The sequence below is a fragment of the Oryx dammah genome, unplaced genomic scaffold, assembly GCF_014754425.2.
Source record: "Oryx dammah isolate SB20612 unplaced genomic scaffold, SCBI_Odam_1.1 HiC_scaffold_5, whole genome shotgun sequence".
Lineage (NCBI taxonomy): Eukaryota > Metazoa > Chordata > Mammalia > Artiodactyla > Bovidae > Oryx > Oryx dammah.
Genome location: NW_024070189.1, coordinates 62294995 through 62315702, shown reverse-complemented (window position 1 = coordinate 62315702; position 20708 = coordinate 62294995). Strand labels below are relative to the sequence as shown.

The following is a 20708-nucleotide window of genomic DNA, read 5'->3' as shown; positions in this document are numbered from 1 at the left end:
GTGTCTGACTGTGAGCTTTTGGCTAAATAATGTAGCCTTTCTGTGGCTCATTTTTTCTAGCTTCAGAATAGGAAAACAATCTTTACCTCATAGGGTGTTGGTGACGATTAAATGAGCTAATGGAATGCTTGTGAGGTACACAAAATACTGCCTGGCACATAACAAATACGCAATAAATGTGGCTAATGTTAGCATGGTCCCCCCCCGCCCCCGCCCCCAACCCTTAGCTGCAAAGGCTCCAGGGCCAGGCTGACTCTCATACCCGACCATCAATTCTCAGAATAATCCTTTAAAACTACGAATCAGATCTTACCTCTTTTCCTTAACCGCTTTCCATAGGCTAACAATTTGAATCTAGTCACCCAACTGGGGCTCCCCTGACCTCATGCTGGCTCGCCCCTCACTCAGGGTCCTTCTCCCTCTGCCTGGATCACACTTCCCCTTCCTCCATGGCTGTCCCCCTCATTCTTCTCAGCCGTTAAACTTTAACCTTAATTGTCACCTGGTCAGGTCAGCCTTCTTTGACCATGTCTGAAGGAGGTCTTTCCTAAAGAATTTGCCTGCAGTGCAGGAGACCTGGGCTCAATCTCTGGTCAGGAAGGAAATGGCAACCCACTCCAGTATTCTTGCCTGGAGAATCCCATGGACAGAGGAGCCTGGCAGGCTATAGTCCATGCAGTCACAAGACACGACTGAGGGACTAACACTTTCATGATGTTTCTATTTCCTTCCTAGCTCTTAGCACTTAATTTAAAATGTTCTGGAACTTCTCTGGTGCTCCAGTTAAGTCTCTGCCCTTCCGATGTAAGAGGTGTGGATTTGATCCCCATTTGGGGGACAAAGATCCCACATGCCATGTGGCATGGCCAAAAATGTTCTCATTTCTTTTTGTTTACTTTTTATCACCATCAACATCATTTCCCCTCTTTTCCCATTCACAGAGCATTGTGACCTCCAGGGGTCATGACTTGCTCACGGCTCTTCCCCCAACGTCCAGTGCACGGCTCACGGTGGGGTCTCAGGAGACATCTTTTGTCAATGAATGATTGAAGCTGGGAAACCGAGGCATGCTGTGATTTGTCTTAGCCAGCTTGCCTCAGACTCACCTCATAGCTAGCTGTTTTTCTGTTAATATTCTAGAGGCCTGGACAGTCCAGTTTTCTGTCACTCTGTCACTTTGAAGAATGACAGGTACACCTTATTTCCATCCTAGAGTTGCATTTTGGTGAATAAAAGGTTGAAATTTCCTTGTTTCAGATGTTGCAAGTCAGCCTGAGAATAAGATAGAGGAGTGCCTGCAAATACGCTCTGAAGGTGTCATCCAAAAAAGCACATTTCCTGTGTTCCGTCGAGTCTTTTTCCTCACAACTCTGTGGGCTCTTGGCCTGTTCCAGAAGCTCAAAGGTACCAGGCTTTAAGAATTCATGTCATGAATAAACATGAGGAGAGGGTATAAATAAACATTATGCGATAGCAGAATGTCTGCTGTAATAGGTATAATCATTTTTCTAAAGTAGCTCAGGGAAAGATATATATTTTTATCACTTCTTGGAGGATTATGTGAAGATAAATTATATTAGGCCCAAATTATTATTTTTTTTTGACACATACAGGTTATTCCCAGATGCCTAGCCTTTCTGAGCCTGACCTGAGCCCCAGCACTGACCACTGCCATCTCCTCCATCAAGTCTTCAATCTCTCTGGGCTAGTTTCCCCACATGAAAATGGGTACAATGAGCTCTCTCATCCTCCCCCCCCACCCCGCCAAACCCTTAAGCCTAACTTGAATGTATAAGATGAAAGGTGAGATGATAACTTTCAAATATGATACAGTACAATGATAACACTTCCATACTGGGGATGCCCATATTGCAACATGGACCCGGCACCCTGGGAAAACCTCTCCTCCATGGAGCCCAGGAGGCTGAGCCCACTCCACTTTCCCACCTGCAGACTCACTCCGCGTGCTCGGGACGAGGAACACGGTAGAGGCCACGGTCCCACGATGCTGTTCTGACTTCTCCTGACTGGCTGCTGGTTATGGTGAGTTGCACGAGGGCAGACAACGCCACTCAGCCTCTGCTGCCCCAGCAGGTCCTGCTCTGCAGGCAGGCCCTTCTTGCAGATGTGGCCCTTCGCTCTCAGGAGGCCCCTCTGGCTCATCACTCCCTTCTGGGTGCTTCTGGGCCTACATGGCTCACCCGACCATCCCCCTTTCCTCCCTTCCTTGGGCCAGGGAAGCCTCAGGCCCTTCTGTTTGCAAAGCACAATGTGACGCTCCTAGCTCAAGAGCCCTCTCCCCTCCAGCAGGCCTCTGCTTGTCGCTTGGTGCTGAGGATGGGCCCTCCTCAAGGCCCCCATTGCTCCTCCCGTCCTTTAGGACATGGACCACTTCACCCATGCTTCTGGAAGGTAGTTTGGAGTGTCTTCCTTCAGCTCTGCTGGGTGTGGGTTCTGGGAAAGGCCAAACAAAGCCCCTATTCCTTTCCCCAGTCACTAGGAACTTACCCTCTTCCCCATGATACCCTCTTGATTCTCTTTCTATGTACTTCTAGGGCCTAATCAACATCAGAACCTGAGAACATCGTCCTTTCACCGCGCCACACACTCTGACATGCAGGCAGCCACCGTGACACATTTACTCTAACCTTTTCTATGGCCTGTTGTCCATCCTGGCTGCCACCCCTTAGTGCGGGCTCACATCCTCTCCTATTCTGGTTCCTGGCTCTTCATGGATCCATCAGTTCCCTTCGGAGATGCATTTCTTCCAGAACATTTGCTCAGTTGCACATACGCCCTCATTCCTGTGACTGTTTGATTAATATCTGTCTTCCCAATCAGTCTGCAAGTTTCATGAGTATTTCTGCTCATTATAAAACCCCCTTTGGAGAAGGAAATGGCAATCCACTTCCGTATCTTGCCTGGAAAATCCCATGGATGGAGGAGCCTGGTGGCTACAGTCCATGGGGTCGCAAAGAGTTGGACATGACTGAGCGACTAACACATTCCCAACCAGTCTGCAAGTTCCATGAGTATTTCTGCTCATTATAAAACCCCCAGCACCAAGCTCAGGCAAAGAGTCCCTTCCTCCACCTTCCAATCCACCCTTTACACTATTATCACAGTGTTCTTGCTGGAGGCAGATAAAACCAGCTTCCTCATTTTAAAAAAGGCCTTAGAGACGCTGACACCCTATTGGGACTTACTTCTAAAGACCATCACAGTCTAGCTCCTGATGGATTATCTGATTGAATTTTCCACCATTTCCCCAAACTCTCACCTACTTGCCTACTTTCTTTTCACAAAAGTTTTCTCTTCAATGTACCATAGGCTCTTAAGACAACACTTAGCATTCTAACTATAGGCTGCCACAGATGTTATGGCAGGGGATCCAGATGTTTAAACAGGAAAGGAATAGAGATCACCACTGCCTCAGGCACAGGGAAGAGCTTACCTTTGGGCAGATTTCTTAATTGCTCCTTGACCTTGGGGCTCTCCCCTCTTTGTTTTTAGCTTCTAGAGTTTCTTCTGCTTCTCTTTCTGTTTCTGCATAAATGCCTCATCTCATCCATCCCCTTGGCCTGTTTCTTGGGCTGCTTCAGGGGCTTCTTCTTGCCACCTTTTGTGGACTGACATGCTATTTGTTGTTCCTTCCCCAGACCTTGCCAATGGAAGCGGCTTTTGCTATTGTTAAGAAAATTCTCACCTATTATGAGGCATTGAAACATCTAAACAAATCCAAATCAGGGGAATGAGGTAGCTGCTTTCTACACTTAAAAAAAGTGCTCAGCTCTTTTACCTTAAACAGGCCTCCATGATCCTATGATTAGGGTCACCCCCTCCATGAAGCCTTCCCTGACCCTGCCAGGCAGATTTCAGTGCTTCCTCCTCACTGGGCTGCCTGAGTACCCTTTGATCACATGGTGTAAATAACTGATGCCCCCACCCTTTGTTGAAATTCCCTACTTGTCTATGAGTTCCTCAAGGATGGGAAGATTATATTATTAATCTTTATAACCTCAGGGCCAAACACAGAACTTGGCATGGAGTAGCTGCTCCCTAACATTTGTCAAATGAGTGAGCAGTTTGGAATAGACGCATGCTTTACCAAGGGACAATCACAGGCTGCTTCTTGACAGTGGAGATATGTAGAATCATCAAGCTCCTAAGGACAATCAAAATCTGAATTTAATATGCCATTCTTTAGTATTTAGTGTCATAGGAAAGTGACCCAACTTTTAAAGACACTTAGCTTCTACCTTGGAGCCCAGGCCCTGGTGTGGGAGTGGGGGAATTTTAGGTCAGAAGGTGGAAGACAGACCTGAAGCCATGCAGATCTGGGTCTAAATCCTCTTCTTGGTTCTGTGGTCTTGGGCAAGTCCATCTCACTGAGCCTGTTTCTTGGTAGTAGTGTTTGTGTTATTCTATAGTTGTGTAGATTAAATGAGAGGGCTTATCATGTGTTTGTCACGAGCTGTTCAGCAGCAGGGTGGTACAGTGGCCCTGGGGTGTGTTATATGTGGGCAGAGTCTCAGGGAGCCCTTCATCAGCCCCAGGGCTCACCTCCTGGCTCTCTGGAGGGAAGAGCTGGCTTTCCTGCAGCCCCGATGAGGTGGCTGGAGCTGACTCAATGCCTTCTGCCCCTGCTGTGCATATGAGTTTGTGTACATAAAGTATGGAAACTTTCCATGACTATCATAGAAAACAGAAGCTTCTAATTTTGCCCAGCACGGCTGAAGTTCGTTTTGGTAAAATGATTCCTCAGAAACGAAATAACCTTAAGAGAGGTATTTTTTGATTAGAAATGTCTCAACCCAGCTATGCTATGAAGTTGACTCCACGACAGCCTGTAGAAAAGATTGGCTGGGATCCCTTTTGAGGGTCAGGGCCTACATTTAATCTCCAATCAAAATTAAGTGGGGGAGGCCAAGTTCACCCAAAGGGAAGACCAGAAGCCCATCCTGGTTTATGTTAGAGAGTCCTTCACTTCCCTGCCCTGGGTCCCCTCGTTGCCCCCAGCTCCTTCTATTCTTCTTTAGGTACCTTCCTACCACAGTCACCAGCTGGAGTATAGGGAAGCCCACCCTTTCCCTTTGCATTCTCATCCAGCTGTATGTTACTAGTGAGCCAAGGATTTTTATCTCTCTTTTTCCAACACTAACTAGAGTGCTGGATCCCAAGGTTTCCATATGATCTCTAAGCAGAAAAGCTTTGCCTTATGGAATATGTGCATTCCAACAAAGGGGGCTGCAAAACAAAACTCCAAAAGCAAATCCTATGTGTCTACTGATTTCCATGATAACATCAAAGATATGTTCCCAATAAGAACACAATTTCTAACAGTTGGAATTGAGAACTTTAAGACTTTTTTTTTAAAGAAAATGCATTTTCAGGTGATTTCACTTCCACTTCTTTAGCCTTGTCTCAGGACACTTAGGTTTCATACTCTGAGAGCATAAAGCTGGTCTGCACACCTCCTCCTCCTCCCCTCTGGCCGCCTGCAGTATCTAACAGAAATGACTTAGAGACAGTGAGCTGCCAGCTGGTGCCTGTCTGTCATGGGCAGACAAGCCCAGCTCACTACCCAGTGGCCTGTGCACACATGCCCCTGTTCTTGCACCTCCCTGAATGCCAGCTCCTGACACTGAAGCCACTGTGAAACGTAAGCACACCTTTGGTTCTGAAGGTAAAGGGAGCAGGAAAGTTGGGAACTGCTCCTGGGATTTGACTGCTGGGATCTGGCTACCTCTTCTGACTTCACAGGGCTTGAAATTCTCTCAGTAAGACTCTCACTTAGTTCAACAAGGGCTTTGCTGGTGGCTCAGACAGTAAAGAATCTGCCTGAAATGCAGGAGATCTGGGTTTGATCCCAGGGTCGGGAAGATCGCATGGAGAAGGGAACAGCTACCCACTCCAGTATTCTTGCTTGGAGAATCCCATGGACAGAGGAGCCTGGTGGACGGTAGTCCATGGGGTCGCCTAGAGTTGGACACGACTGAGCACGTAAGCGTGGACATGTAACCCAGTGGGATTCGAGTGGGACTGGCTCTTATGAGCTGCCTGGGCCCCACCCCGAGGTGAACAGGCAGCTTATGGGACAGTGCTCTGTTGCTTCCTAATGGCTGACTTCCAAAGTGGAACCTGAACAGCCCTTAGGGACCCAAGCTGTCCTTCAGCATGGCTGGGGTGGGGTTATAGGGGCAAAGATAGGGGTAGGGCACCTGTAGTATGCTCCAGCCCAAATTTCCCTTCTGTAGGGTTAAGTCTTCTGACTATAAAAACAGATGAGAGGATCCATCTTCCCCTAAAGCTCTAAAGTCCACAGCAGAGGGCCCCTGGGGGTGGGCCAAAGGGAGCATTCTGAGCGGGGCAGAGTGGCCTGGGTATGGGCTGCTATGAAGCATTCAGCTTTATTGTCAATCTTGGAGGCACTCAGAGTAGCTCTGAGTCCCCTAAATCATGAGAATCCTTTATCCTCATGTGGCTCTTTGCATATCAAGGAAATCTTGGGTTGGGGGGTGGAGGTGTGTGTGATATGCTCCAGAGAGCAGTCAAAAGGTAAGAGATGACATTTACAAAAATCCATTCTTTCCTCTCCACTTCACTGCTCTATTGACTGTTTCCCTGTTCAATCAAATCCTATTCACAGCTTCACACCCCCTTTTAGGGGCTGCCAAGGCGACAAATATCCTGTCCTTTCTTCACTCTGCTTGCCGCTGCCATGCCTTTTCCTCTCCCTTGCCCATGCTGGAGGGCCTGGATCCTTTTTGCTTGGATCTCTCATGTCTACAGAATCTCTCTTCAGTTCGCAGCACCTGGGACGAGCCAAGTGCTTTGGCCCCCGCTCCTGCTCTCACCTTTCCCCATGACTTTTCCTGATGCCAAAGACTCCCTCCCTAGATTGGCTATGTATGTCCAGCTGAGAATTGTGGCCCCATCAGCCCTACTCTTGGACCTTCCCTGGTAGCTCAGTTGGTAAAGAATCCGCCTGCAGTGCAGGAGACCCCGGTTTGATCCTTGGGTCAGGAAGATCCTCTGGAGAAGGGATAGGCTACCCACTCCAGTATTCTTGGGCTTCCCTGGTGGCTCAGCTGGTAAAGAATCTGCCTGCAGTGCAGGAGACTCCAGTTCAATTCCTGGGTTGGGAATATCCCCTGGAGAAGGGAAAGGCTACCCACTCCAGTATTCTGGCCTGGAGAATTCCATGGACTGTAGAGTTCATGAGATCTTAAAGAGTCGGACATGACCGACTCACAACCCTACTCTTAAGTTATGACCTTGTTCAGGTCTCAGGTGTCATGATAGTGACTTTTGGAGGAACCATGGGCCAACAGTACAGCTTCCTTGTAGGGGGAGCAAAGAGGGATTGCACAGAACACCCAGGGCAGGAGAAAGGAGACAGAGGTACCCATGCTCACGTTCCCAGTTGATTGCTTACTCTACTACTTTGAATTTGTCTTGCTTTCTCCTGTGGGTTCCCTCATGCTTGTTTATGAAGGATTTAGTGAGCAATGCTGTGTACAAGGCATCATCCTAGACTGAAAACACAGGAAGAACATCAGGGCCTGACCACAGAGGGTCAGAGCCCTTCTGTTATTGACTGACATCTTGACTTGATGTCCGTAACAGTGCATCCCACCCTGGGTGCATACAGTTAGCTTTGCCTCTAGCAGATCCAGAGCAAAATTTGCTTTTGGGTGATTCAAGCTTATTTCACCCCTTCAACACTCCAACCCAGTTTTGGAGTACTATAAAGTAATCCACCTGACTCACTAATGCATTTGGCCTGATCTAGTGAATAGCTGGTAGGCTAGGTCCCTGTCCAGAAAGGGTCCTAGGAAGTCAGTACCCAGGTGTCCTTTCTTGTAGCTCAATCCACGCCCTCCTCCTCATCCACCCCCTCCTTCTCCTCCTTACCCACCATCTCCACTATTATCACTGACTTAAGGCTTATTATACGCCAAGCACTATATTCACTGTCTTCCTTTTGGATCCTTACAACAATCCGGTGAAGATGGCCATCTTGAAGTTGTCATTTCAGATCTGGGGACATGAATGCCCTGGGGCTGGGGTGGGGTGGGGAATGAAGCACTTGCCCAGGACCACACAACCTGTAGAGAAGAGCTCAGACTGTCAGACTGAAACCTAGTCTGTCTGAGCCGAGGGTGCGGTGGGCTGAGACACACAGCCAGCCACCCTCGGGTGCTTTTCTCAGCACTGGGCCAGGCCCCAGCTCTCTGTGAACACACACTGATTCCTTGCCTCAGAGAGTAACAGCTTCTGTGCTTCAGCAGCTCCAGGGGCCCACCGTTCTAGGCAGTTCTACTTGGGCTGAGCAGTGCAGTCTGTGATTCAGAGCTGAGGGGCATGGGGGTCCTTCGCACTTGGTCTGGGTTCTTCAAGTCACGGACCTTCCCTTGAAGGGTGATTTCTGTGGGAGAAGGGTCAAGTGGCGGTCTGACCGCAAGGTGGGGCCTGCTCAGGGAGTCTGCGTGGTGTGGCTCCACCCTTGTCACTGGTTGGAAAAAAAAATTCCAGCCCCCTTGGGGCTTCTTGGGGACCCGTGTCAACAAGAGTTAGCCCTGTTGGTCCCAGCTGCCGTGCTTATGGCTGGAGACCTGACTGTCCTTCCGTCCAGACTCTGGATGGAAGCCATGAAGGCTGGGAGCAATTCTGGAACGAGGTGAGCCTGGGGCAGGGCCTGGACTGGAAACGCTTCTGGGCTTCAGGCACTTTACAGAACTGCTTTGTTTATTCGTGAAGGTATTTATGAACCTTATTGTGAGGTCTTTAGGAGCCTTATTTCCATTTTGCCAATGAGGACACAGAGGCTCAGACCAATCAAGTGACCTGGCTCAAGGTCATTGGCTACTAAATGCCCATGCCAGGATGTAAACTCAGATTTGCCAGATTCTTCTACTAGACTACTGCTCGGTGCTACTGAGGACCCTCCGGGAGACCACCCAGCATCTCCCAGAGGGGAGGAGCTCCAGGTCTTTGTGGACATCGGCTTGGTGAGCTCTGTCCCCACCCCAGGGCGGGGGCAGGGTTGGAGGAGGCCGAGGCATTGCTCACTCTGCCTGCAGCAGCTCCTTCTGGACCCTGAGGTTAGCTGGCCTGACAAGCACCTTGTCTCAGGTCACTCCATCTCCCCTTGCCTCCCCTGCCTGAGCCTTCTGTGCTGCTGAGGCATGTGATGCTGCAGAACTCGCTCGCTGCCTGTACACAGCGCTGGTCTGCCCAGCCAGGCATGGAGAGCTCCGGAGCTGTGCCCACAGGCAGACTTGTATGGATGTGGCTTTCCCAGGGGCTAACCTGGAAGTGTTAGGTTCGTGAATGTCCTATTGAGTGAATTTGACTAATGAGAGAAAGCAGGTGGGAAAGATGTGGCTGATAAATTCTCTAATTCTATCCTGATAGGCTGTTCTGCAATGCAGTACTGTATGTCTCACTGTAAAAGTCCATCATGACCAAGTGGTGGGTCTTGGTAGATGGTGGCCCAATCGGCAACGTGTATATGCTTTCCCTCCTCCCACATGCATTTTCTTTTTTCCTTCTATCTTATTTCATTTGGATTGCAACTCCTCCTCTCCAATGAAATGTTGGCATACAAGACTTGCCCAGGGCTCTGCTTTCTAGGTAACACAGCTTAAGCTTATTGTAAAAATTCCATTTATTTTACTATGTGGCAGTTAAATCACCTTATTGAATCCTCACACTATCCCTATTATGCACGTATTATTTGTTGCCTAATTGTAAAGATGAGGAAACTAAGGCTCAAAGAAGTTAAGGAATATGCTCATGGCCACATAGCATGTAAGATGTAAGTGAAGGTTTAACGTAGCTCTTCTGTTCTTCTAATACCAGAACCTGAACTTGAAACCACCCTTGACTAAAGTCGCCTTTAACCTTTAGAAATGCCAAGGAAACCCGAGTCTCCTGCAAGGAACCACCTGCAAGAGGCTGCCAAGGATGCCTGGGGAGCTGGGGTGCTCAGGAGAGGGCTCTGGGATACTCACGTTGTAAACGCTGGGTTGTACTTTGCACCTCGGTAGTAGGAGTACAGATTGAACATCCCAATCATGAAGGCCACAAATACCATGATGAAAATGACCATGAACTTGAAGATATCTTTCACGGTTCTCCCCAGGGAGATCTGCAGAGGCCCAAAACTCTCGTTGGCTGGCAGGATGTATGCGATTCGAGAGAAGCTCAGCACGACAGCTATTGCATACAGCCCTTCTGATATGATCTGAGGGTCTGAAGGCCACCACTTGTCCCTGGCTAAAAGAAAATAAGCTGGGTTACTCACTGGGCCACAGGCTCTGCTCTGGAAGAGAAACCAGTTAGGTATCTGTAGAGGCCTCTGACCTCATCACTTGTCTGCCTGCCCTTGTCTTTAATCCTAATACACCGAAGGTGCCACCCTCCCTCTTGGAATATGCTGGCTCACCTTTCTAGAGCACCCTCCCCTCACTTCAATCCCAGTATTCCTTCAAGACTCTGCTCTAGTGTCATCTCTTTTGGGAAGTCCTCTGTGCTCCCCCCCCTCCCCCCGCCCCCGGCCTTCTGGGCAGCCTCCCTGTCCCCCTCTCTGCTCCCACGGTAGCCTGTGTATTCTCCTGTCATGGTCCTGACCACGCTGCTTGCTATCCCATCTTCCTTCCCAGGGTTGGAGCTCTATAAGCAGGGGTTTCCCATCACAAAAAGGTGGTGGTGAGGAGCATAGACCTAGGCGTCAGGAAGACCTGAGGTTGAAAGTGGCCTTTCTAGACAGTGGCTAACATTTTTTTTTTTTCCCTTTGAAATCTTTTATTGTCACTTAAAATTTTTTTAAATATTTTAATTTTATTGGAGTATAGTTGGTTTATAATGTTGTGTTAATCTCAAGTATACAGCAAAGAGATTCAGTCATACATATTTTTTAATATTCTCTTCTCATATAGGTTATCACAGAATACTGGGTAGAGTTCCCTACTGTACAGCAGGTCCCTATAGATCATCTATCTTATATATAGTGTGTATTTTCATTCCAAGCTCCTGATTTGTCCCTCTGCTCTTTGGTAACCATGTTTGTATTTGATATCTGTAAGTCTGCTTCTATTTTATAAATAAATTGATTTGTATCTTTAAAAAAATTAGATTCCACATATGAGTGTTATATGATATTTGTCTTTCTCTGACATGCTTAGTATGATAATCTCTAGATCCATCTGTATTGCAGTAAATGGCATTATTTCACTTTTTATGGCTCAGTAACAGTCCACTGTGTCTATATACCACAGTTTCTTTATTCATTCCTCTGTCAACGGACGTTTAGGTTGCTTCCATGTCATGACTATCGTGAATCATGCTGCAGTGAACATTGGGGTGCATGTATCTTTTCAAATTAGGGTTTTCTCTGTGTATGTGACCAGGAGTTGGGTTGCTGGAACATATGGTAGTTCTAAGTTTTTTTTAAAAATTTTACATTTATTTTTAATTGGAGGATAATTGCATTACAATATTGTGCTGGTTTCTGCCATATATCAGCATGGATCAGTCATAGGTATACATATGTCCCCTCCCTCCTGAAAACCTCCCTCTGCCTCCCACCCACCTTCCGCTCTACGCTGTTACAGAGCACATGACTGGAGCCCCCTGTGCCATGCAGTGTTTCCACTGGCTGCCTGACTTTGCACACGGATATGCATGTTTCAATGCTACCTCACAATCTGTCCCACCCCCTCCTTCCCCCACTGTGCCCACAGATCTGTCCTCTATGCCTGTGTCTATAATGCTGCCCTGAAAATAGGGTCATCAGTGCCATCTTTCTAGAGTCCCTATGTATGCATTAATATACAATATTTGCTTTCCTGACTTACTTCATATAATAGGCTCTAGGTTCATCTACTTCATTAGAACTGACTCAAATGCATTCTTTTTTATGGCTGAGTAATATTCCATTGTATATATGTACAACAAATTCTTTATTCATTCACCTGTTGATGGACATTTAGGTGGCTTCCGTGTCCTAGCTATTGTAAATAGTGCTGCAGTGAACATTGGGGTACATGTGTCTTTTTCAGTTATGGTTTCTTCAAGATATATGCCCAGTAGTGGGATTGTTGGGTTGTATGGTAGTCTGATTCCTTGTTAGTGATTGTACCAATTTGTATTCCCACTATTAGTGTAGGTGGATTCCCTTTTCTTTACACTCTCCAGCATTTGTTGTTTACAGACCTTTGAGGATGGCCATTCTGACTGGAAAATGTCAGTTTTCATTTCAATCTCAAAGAAAGGCAGTGCCAAAGAATGTTCAAACTACCACACAATCCTACTCATTTCACATGCTAGCAAAGTAATGCTCCAAACTCTCCAAGCTAGGTTTCAGCAGTACATGAACCGAGAACTTCCAGATGTTCAAGCTAAATTTAGGAAAGGCAGAGGAACCAGGGATCAAATTGCTAACATTCACTGGATCATAGAAAAAGCAAAAGAATTCCAGAAAAACATCTACTTTTGCTTCATTGACTATGCTAAAGCCTTTGACCATGTGGATCACAACAAACTGGAAAATTTTAAAGAGACGGGAGTACCAGACCACCTTACCTGCCTCCTGAGTAACCTGTATGCAGGTCAAGAAGCAAGAGTTAGAACCAGACATGGAACAATGGACTGGTTCAAAATTGGGAAAAGAGTACGTCAAGACTGTATATTGTCACCTTGCTTATTTAACTTATATGCAAAGTACATCATGTGAAATGCTGGGCTGGATGAAGCACAAGCTGGAATCAAGATTGCAGGGAGATATATATCAATAACCTCAGATGAGAATGACACCACCCTTATGGTAGAAGGTGAAGAGGAACTAAAGACCCTCTGATGAAGGTGAAAGAGGAGAGTGAAAAAGTTGGCTTAAAGCTCAACATTCAAAAAACTAAGATCATGGCATCTGGTCCCATCACTTCATGGCAAATAGATGGGGAAACCACAGAAACAGTGAGAGGCTTTATTTTGGGGGGCTCCAAAATCACCGCAGGTGGTGACTGCCGCCATGAAATTAAAAGACACTTGCTCCTTGGAAGAAAAGTTATGACCAACCTAGACAGCATATTAAAAAGCGGAGACATTACTTTGCCAACAGAGGTCCATCTAGTCAAAGCTATGGTTTTCCAGTAGTCATGTATGGATGTGAGAGTTGGACTGTAAAGAAAGCTGAGTGCCAAAGAACTGATGCTTTTGAACTGTGGTGTTGGAGAAGACTCTTGAGAGTCCCTTGGACTGAAAGGAGATCAAACCAGTCAATCCTAAAGGAAATCAATCCTGAATATTCATTGGAAGGACTGATGTTGAAGCTGAAACTCCAATACTTTGGCCACCTGATACCGAAGACCCGACTCATTGTAAAAGACACTGATGCTGGGAAAGATTGAAGGCAGGAGGAGAAGGGGACAACAGAGGATGAGATGGCTGAATGGCATCACTGACTCAATGAACATGAGTTTGAGCAAGCTCTGGGAGATGGTGAAGGACAGGGAAGCCTGGCATGCTGCAGTCCATGGGGTCGCAAAGAGTCGGACACGACTGAGTGACTGAACAACATCAAAATTCTGGCTGGTGTGAGGTAATACCTCACTGTAGTTTTGATTTGTATTTCTCTGATAATCAGCGATATTGAGCATCTTTTTATGTGCTTTTTGGCCATGTGTATTTTTTCTCCGGAGAGGTGTCTACTTAGATCTTCTGCCCAGTTTTTGATTGGGTTGTTTTTATGACAGAGCTGCATGAGCTTTTGTATATTTTGAGATTAATCCCTTGTCATTTGCATTATTCACAAATATTTTCTCCCATTCTGTGGCTTGTGTTTTCATGTTGTTGATGGTTCCCTTTGCTGTGCAGAAGCTTAAGTTGAATTGGGCCCCATTTGCTTATTTATGTTTTTATTTTCATTACTCTAGGAGGTGGATCAAAAAAAGATATTGCTATAATTTATGTCAAAGAATGTTCTGCCTATGTTTTCCTCCAAGGGGTTTATGGTGTCCAGCCTTACATTTAGGTCTTTGATCCATTTCGAGTTTATTTTTGTGTATGGTGTTAGAGAATGTTCTAATTTCATTCTTTGACATGTAGCTGTCCAGTTTACCCAGCATCACTTACTGAAGACGCTGTCCAATGAACCTTGTAAGCTTCATTTTCCCCATCTGCAAACTGGGGATAATATCATCAACCTTACAGAACTGTGATGAGGATGAAATAAAATCATATATGTAAAGTGCTTAGCTGGAAAACAAATTGCAGACCACCCAGGGCTCCCTGGGGCAAGGGTCTGGCCTACAGCAGGTGCTGATAAATACTTGTTAAATGATTGAATGAAATTCTAACCACAAGTTTAGCCATAAATCAGAACAAATGAGCTCACATAGGGGCCAGGAAGGGGCTCCCCTGGTGGCTCAGTGGTAAAGAATTTACCTGCAATGCAGGAGTCACAGGAGACGCGCGTTTGATCCCTGGGTCGGAAAGATCCCCTGGAGGAGGGCATCACAACCCCCTCCAGTATTCTTGCCTGGAGAATCCCCATGGACAGAGAAGCCTGGAGTGCTGCAGTCCATAGGATCACAAAGAGTCAGACAGGACTGAAGTGACAACACACACGGGGGCCAGGAATCTGAAGGTTCTTGCCTGAGAAGATGCTCCTGGCTTTTGTTTCTCAGACCGTGTGTGTCTGGGAGTTGCTCCTTGGGTGAGCTAAGGACCCAAAAGTGGTGACCAGTCATCCAGGATGGCTATGGCATCCCTGTTTCACGTGGCAAGAGTCCTGGGACCTGTCCTGTGCTGGGGAGATTCTGCTTGTGGTCACTGGTGAGGGTCTGTACCACCCTGTGTGTATTCCTACAGCAGAGCAAACCTGTACAGTATTCCTACTGTAGTTCTGATGGTGCAGAGAGCAGCAGCTTTCTTTAATAAGCTGCCTACTATGTGTCAAGACATAAAACAGTGATTTTCAAGTGACAGTAGCACCTTCCTTCTAGGATGGTGTGTGTTGGGGGGCATCCATGGTCATCTCAGTGACTGAGTAGGCGTACTACTGGGATGCTGATATCCTGCAGTGTTCCAGACAGACCTGCTCCATGAGGACTGCCCTGCTGAACAAGTCAATTGCGTCCCTGTTGAGAAATACTAAGTGAAACTTAAATGGAGAAACATAGAGAAACCTAAATTAGCCCTTACACTTACATTAGCTGTAATTTTCACAACAGCCCTGTAGAGTAGCTACTATTATTGCCATTCTAAAGATTGGATTTGGGGTATGGGGTCCTTTTCAGATCCAGATAAATGCAAATAGTAAGGATATTACATACTGATTTTTGGCCCCCAAGAGAGAAGGAAGAGGAAGGATTTTGTTCTTTATTTGCATAGACTCTGTTAAACAATTACAATACTAAAGGGTGGTAAGAGATCTTTAGTAATGGAAGCCAAGCCTCTACTTGCCAGAGTTTCATGTAGTGCATTCTAAATTATACATGGAAATAGATAAATTTATGGACTTTGTGTCTTCATCAAGGTCATAACTCAGAAAGAGAAGTAGGGGATCAAATGATATTTTTCCAATATATCTGTTGCCCTCTCTATAGATAAATAGCACATTTGGATACCGTGAAATAGGACTCAGATTCTTCAAACAGATGCCAAAAGGAATTTTGTTTTTATCTCTCCCTATAATTTAATCAAGACTGCCAGGAGAAATATCAATAACCTCAGATATGCAGATGACACCACCCTTATGGCAGAAAGTGAAGAGGAACTAAAAAGCCTCTTGAGGAAAGTGAAAGTGGAGAGTGAAAAAGTTGGCTTAAAGCTCAACATTCAGAAAACGAAGATCATGGCATCTGGTCCCATCACTTCATGGCAAATAGATGGGGAAACAGTGGAAACAGTGTCAGACTTTATTTTTTGGGAGCTCCAAAATCACTGCAGATGGTGACTGCAGCCATGAAATTAAAAGACGCTTACTCCTTGGAATAAAAGTTATGACCAACCTAGATAGCATATTCAAAAGCAGAGACAATACTTTGCCAACAAAGGTCCGTCTAGTCAAGGCTATGATTTTTCCTGTGGTCATGTATAGATGTGAGAGTTGGACTGTGAAGAAAGCTGAGCGCCAAAGAATTGATGCTTTTGAACTGTGGTGTTGGAGAAGACTCTTGTGAGTCACTTGGACTGCAAGGAGATCCCACCAGTCCATTCTGAAGGAGATCAGCTCTGGGATTTCTTTGGAAGGAATGATGCTAAAGCTGAAACTCCAGTACTTTGGCCACCTCATGCGAAGAGTTGACTCATTGGAAAAGACTCTGATGCTGGGAGGGGTTGGGGGCAGGAGGAGAAGAGGACGACAGAGGCTGAGATGGCTGGATGGCATCACTGACTCGATGGACGTGAGTCTGAGTGAACTCCAGGACTTGGTGATGGACAGGGAGGCCTGGCGTGCTGCGATTCATGGGGTTGTAAAGAGTGGACACAACTGAGCCTCTGAACTGACTGATAATTTATTATTTTAAACCTCAGCTGTAATAATAAAAGCCACTCTTGTAACCTGTTAAGATAGCTGTTATCTATTAAGATAATCTATTAAGTAAGATAATCTATTAAGATAGCTGTTATCAGATCCTAGTGACCCAGTCAGAAGTGAGAAGTGAAGTCGCTCAGTCGTCCGACTCTTTGCGACCCCATGGACTGTAGCCTACTACGCTCCTCCGTCCATGGGACTATCCAGGCAAGAGTACTGGAGTGTGTTGCCATTTTCCTTCTCCAAAGGATCTTCCCAACCCAGGGATTGAACCTGGGTCTCCTGCATTGTAGGCAGATGCTTTACCATCTGAGCCACCAGGGAAGTCTGACCCAGTCAGAAGTTTTAGTGAAAAGTATTCAAAAACATCTACTTTATTGACTATGCCAAAGCCTTTGACTGTATGAATCACAACAAACTGTGGAAAATTCTTCAAGAGATGGGAATGCCAGACCACCTGACCTGCCTCCTGGGAAATCTGTATGCAGGTCAAGAAGCAACAGTTAGAAGGGGACATGGAACAACAGACTGGTTCCAAATTGTGAAAGGAGTACGTCAGGCTGTATATTGTCACCCTGTTTATTTAACTTATATGCAGAGTACATCATGAGAAACGCTGGATTGAATGAAGCACAAGCTGGAATCAAGATTGCTGGGAGAAATATCAATCACCTCAGATATGCAGATGATACCACCCTTATGGCAGAAAGCGAAGAACTGAAGAGCCTCTTGATGAAAGTGAAAGAGGAGAGTGAAAAATTTGGCTTAAAACTCAACATTCAGAAAACTAAGATTATGGCATCTGGTCCCATCACTTCATGGCAAATAGATGGGGAAACAATGGAAACAGTCACAGGCTTTATTTTTGGGGGCTCTAAAATCACTGCAGATGGTGACTGCAGCCATGAAATTAAAAGATGCTTGCTCCTTGGAAGAAAAGTTATGACCAACTTAGACAGCATATTAAAAAGTAAAGACATTACATTGCCAACAAAGGTCCATCTATGGTTTTTCCAGTAGTCATGTATGGATGTGAGAGTTGGACTATAAAGAAAGCTGAGGGCTGAAGAATTGATGCTTTTTAACCGTGGTATTGGAGAAGACTCTCGAAAGTCCTTTGGACAGCAAAGAGATCCAACCAGTCTATCCAAAAGGAAGTCAGTCTTGAATATTCATTGGAAGGACTGATGCTGAAGCTAAAACTCCAGTACTTTGGCCACCTGATGTGAATAACTGACTCATTTGAAAAGACTCTGATGCTGGGAAAGACTGAAGGCGGGAGGAGAAGGGGACAACAGAGGATGAAATGGTTGGATGGCATCACCAACTCGATGGACACGAGTTTGAGTAAACTCTGGGAGCTGTGTGATGGACAGGGAGTCCTGGTGTGCTGCAGTCTGTGAGGTCACAAAGAGTTGGACACGACTGAGTGAATTTACTGAACTGATTCAACTTTGATTGGCTTTTAAGAGTTTTGATGGTTGTAAAAGCAAATAGCACTTTGACAATTCAGACAAAGGGATTTTCTTCCTCTTGCAGTTGTTTCTAGGAAAAAAACTGCAACCTGAAAAACACCTGCCTGCTTGGTGCTGTAGAAGTTAGAAGGGACCATTGCTTGAATGACCACTAGAGGGCACTCTGCCTCCATAACTGGGGTACAAGCCAAGCCTTTGAGATGAAAAAGATTTCAAGGGCACAGGGTGAACCACAACGCAAGGGCAATAAAGTGCAAAGCTTTGGGCTGGGTGCGACTTTAATACAATCCATAAAAGGAACAGAAGTCATGAGTGAACAATACTGTAGCTTGAATCACAGCCCTAAGAAAAGTATTCAATGCAGTATCAAGATTCTCTCATCTTTCCTTAACGAACCCTGAGCAGCATACAAGAGAAAATATACAAGCCCATGTTTTTAAAATGTCTGGATTTGCTAAGTGAAGAGGGGATGATTTGTAATACTACAAGATTCCATTTCTTAACTGGGGGGGAGGGGCTTTCCCACATTTACATTTAACATAATCTGCCTACCTCAATCTACATTGAATATGGGCAACAACTCAACTTTTATGTTAAGGGGCCAACCTTCTGCAGATCATTACTGCCCTGGATCAAGATTCAGTGGTCACAGCACCATGTGGCTTTCATACAACAGGGACATTTGACACTCAAACCTTCATGATGTAGCGGCTGCCACTGTAATGTCCGGCTAATTGACTGGTAACAACACATATCTATTGTTTCTTCTCCCCAACTCATCTTTCTCCTTTAGTACAGAAGATACAATGATTGAGCAAGAAAATGACCCCAGAGGTAGTAGTGATAATAACTGTTACTATCAGTGAGCATTTAATATTTCAGGACACAGTGCAGAATTCTTCATGTGTACTATCTTATTTAACCCTCAACACAGGCTTTCTGACATATGCATTATCCCACTTTTACATACAGGAAAATTGAGGGGGTCAGAAAAATTAAACAAGTCCTTACAGTAAGCTGCATAAGTAGGATTTGAGTTCAGGTCTCTCTAACTCTAAAGCCTGGGAACATAAAGCCTATGCCATTCTGCATGGTTTTCATTTCATGTTGAACAAGGATCCCTTGCTATCCAAGGCAATCCTGTAATTTCTGGGAACATTATAAACCATGCCATGAAAACTTGTTTCTTCATCAATAAAATAGGAACAACAAAAATAACCTTTCCATGGGGCTGTTGCAAGGACTCAAGTTTATAGTGTAAAATGTCTATACAGTTCCTGACATGTAAGTGGGTCCTCGATAAATGCTATAACTCTTATAACTCTTTGTGACCCCATGGACTGTAGCCTATCAGGGTCCTCTGTCCATGGGATTCTCCAGGCAAGAACACTGGAGTGGGTTGCCATTTCTTTCTCCAGGGGATCTTCCCAACCCAGGGATCGACCCAGGTCTCCCACATCGCGAGTGGACGCTTTACCATCTGAGCCATCAGGGAAGCCGTAACTCTTATTATTACTACTAAAAATTCAATCTAGTACCTCTCACTGTATGGCCTTGTGATTTGAAAGAATGAAGGCATCTTCTAAGAACATATCTTACCATGAGAAAATAACTTTTGAACTGGGAAAGCAAGACTTATTCTTACACAGAACACATGGATCCAATATGGAAGGAAAAACTCTGGGATCCACATAAAAAATGAGATGTCTTCAAAACGAAAGAAAAAAGAAAAGAATCCCACGGAGGCTCCAAGAGTCTTTCCAAAACAAATCCATCCTTTCCAACACAAATGGATACATTTCTCATAGTTATTACCTCCACATTCTACTGCTAGTTTATGGCAGGGACCAGGACTTCCTTGGGAGGTGGTGAGGAGTGTCTGCTTTGACAGCAGAAAAGACCAAAGTGGGCCACAGCGACGTTATAAACCACCAACTGCGGAGCATCCAAGCTCCTGGCACGCCCTGCCAACAAGCCAGTCAACGCGCAGCAGAACACCTGCAGACTGACCCTCCTCACCGCAACTTCCGACTCACCGTAGGTGAAGTAGGCCACTTCCGGCGGAAGCGAGACGTTGTGCAGTGTGTCATCCTGCACGTGCTGGTCCACGTACAGCTGGGCCTCGCTGGCCTTCAGGAAAGCCATGAACCTCGCTGTGAAGGAGGCCACGAAGATGGACAGCATCCCGAAATCCAGCAGGTTCCACAGGTGCAGCACGTACTCCCGCGGGCCCTCCTCCCAGATTTCCTTGCATTCGGACCAAATCATTCCTGCGGGGGAGTGAGAAGGTCAGGCTCATTGTTTTCAGTTCTCAGGGTGTGTGTGACCATAGGGACCATGGAAGGAACCAGGGTGCAGGTAAATGTAATAAGCTGTTTGGCGCTTGGAATGTTGAGAGCCAGCAGCGCACAAAAATATGCTTTCAAAGGCAGATGTAGAGTTAGGAAATGATCAGGCTGCAAGAATTCGTGCCACCTGTCCTGCTTACAGATAAATCATCTCCAGGTGTGAGGAGAGAATTCTCATCTGTTGATAGATTCTTGGAGGTAATAATTAGAAATATAATGGCTGACATTTGTACATTTTAAGAACTGGAAGGTTATAAGTAATCATACAGTTCTAAACTAAGTATAATGAAACTGATGTCCAGGAATGGGAAAGGGTTTTCTGAAGGTCCCACTTATGAC

At 45.8% G+C, this 20708-nt stretch overlaps 1 protein-coding gene and 1 non-coding gene across 2 annotated transcripts in view; both read right to left on the bottom strand.

The window, feature by feature from the left end:
* The window catches only part of TRPC7 (transient receptor potential cation channel subfamily C member 7), a 142388-nt gene that overhangs the window by 24289 nt on the left and 97391 nt on the right, over positions 1–20708 (bottom strand). The window contains exons 6-7 of the mRNA XM_040241561.1: positions 20058–20291; positions 10020–10284 (exon numbers count right to left, since the gene is read on the bottom strand). Of these exons, the coding sequence (XP_040097495.1) occupies positions 10020–10284; positions 20058–20291 (499 nt within the window). The remainder of the gene's footprint in view (positions 1–10019; positions 10285–20057; positions 20292–20708) is intronic.
* TRNAC-ACA lies at positions 16799–16870 on the bottom strand. The gene has a single exon. It is a non-coding gene; the product is annotated as a tRNA-Cys (tRNA).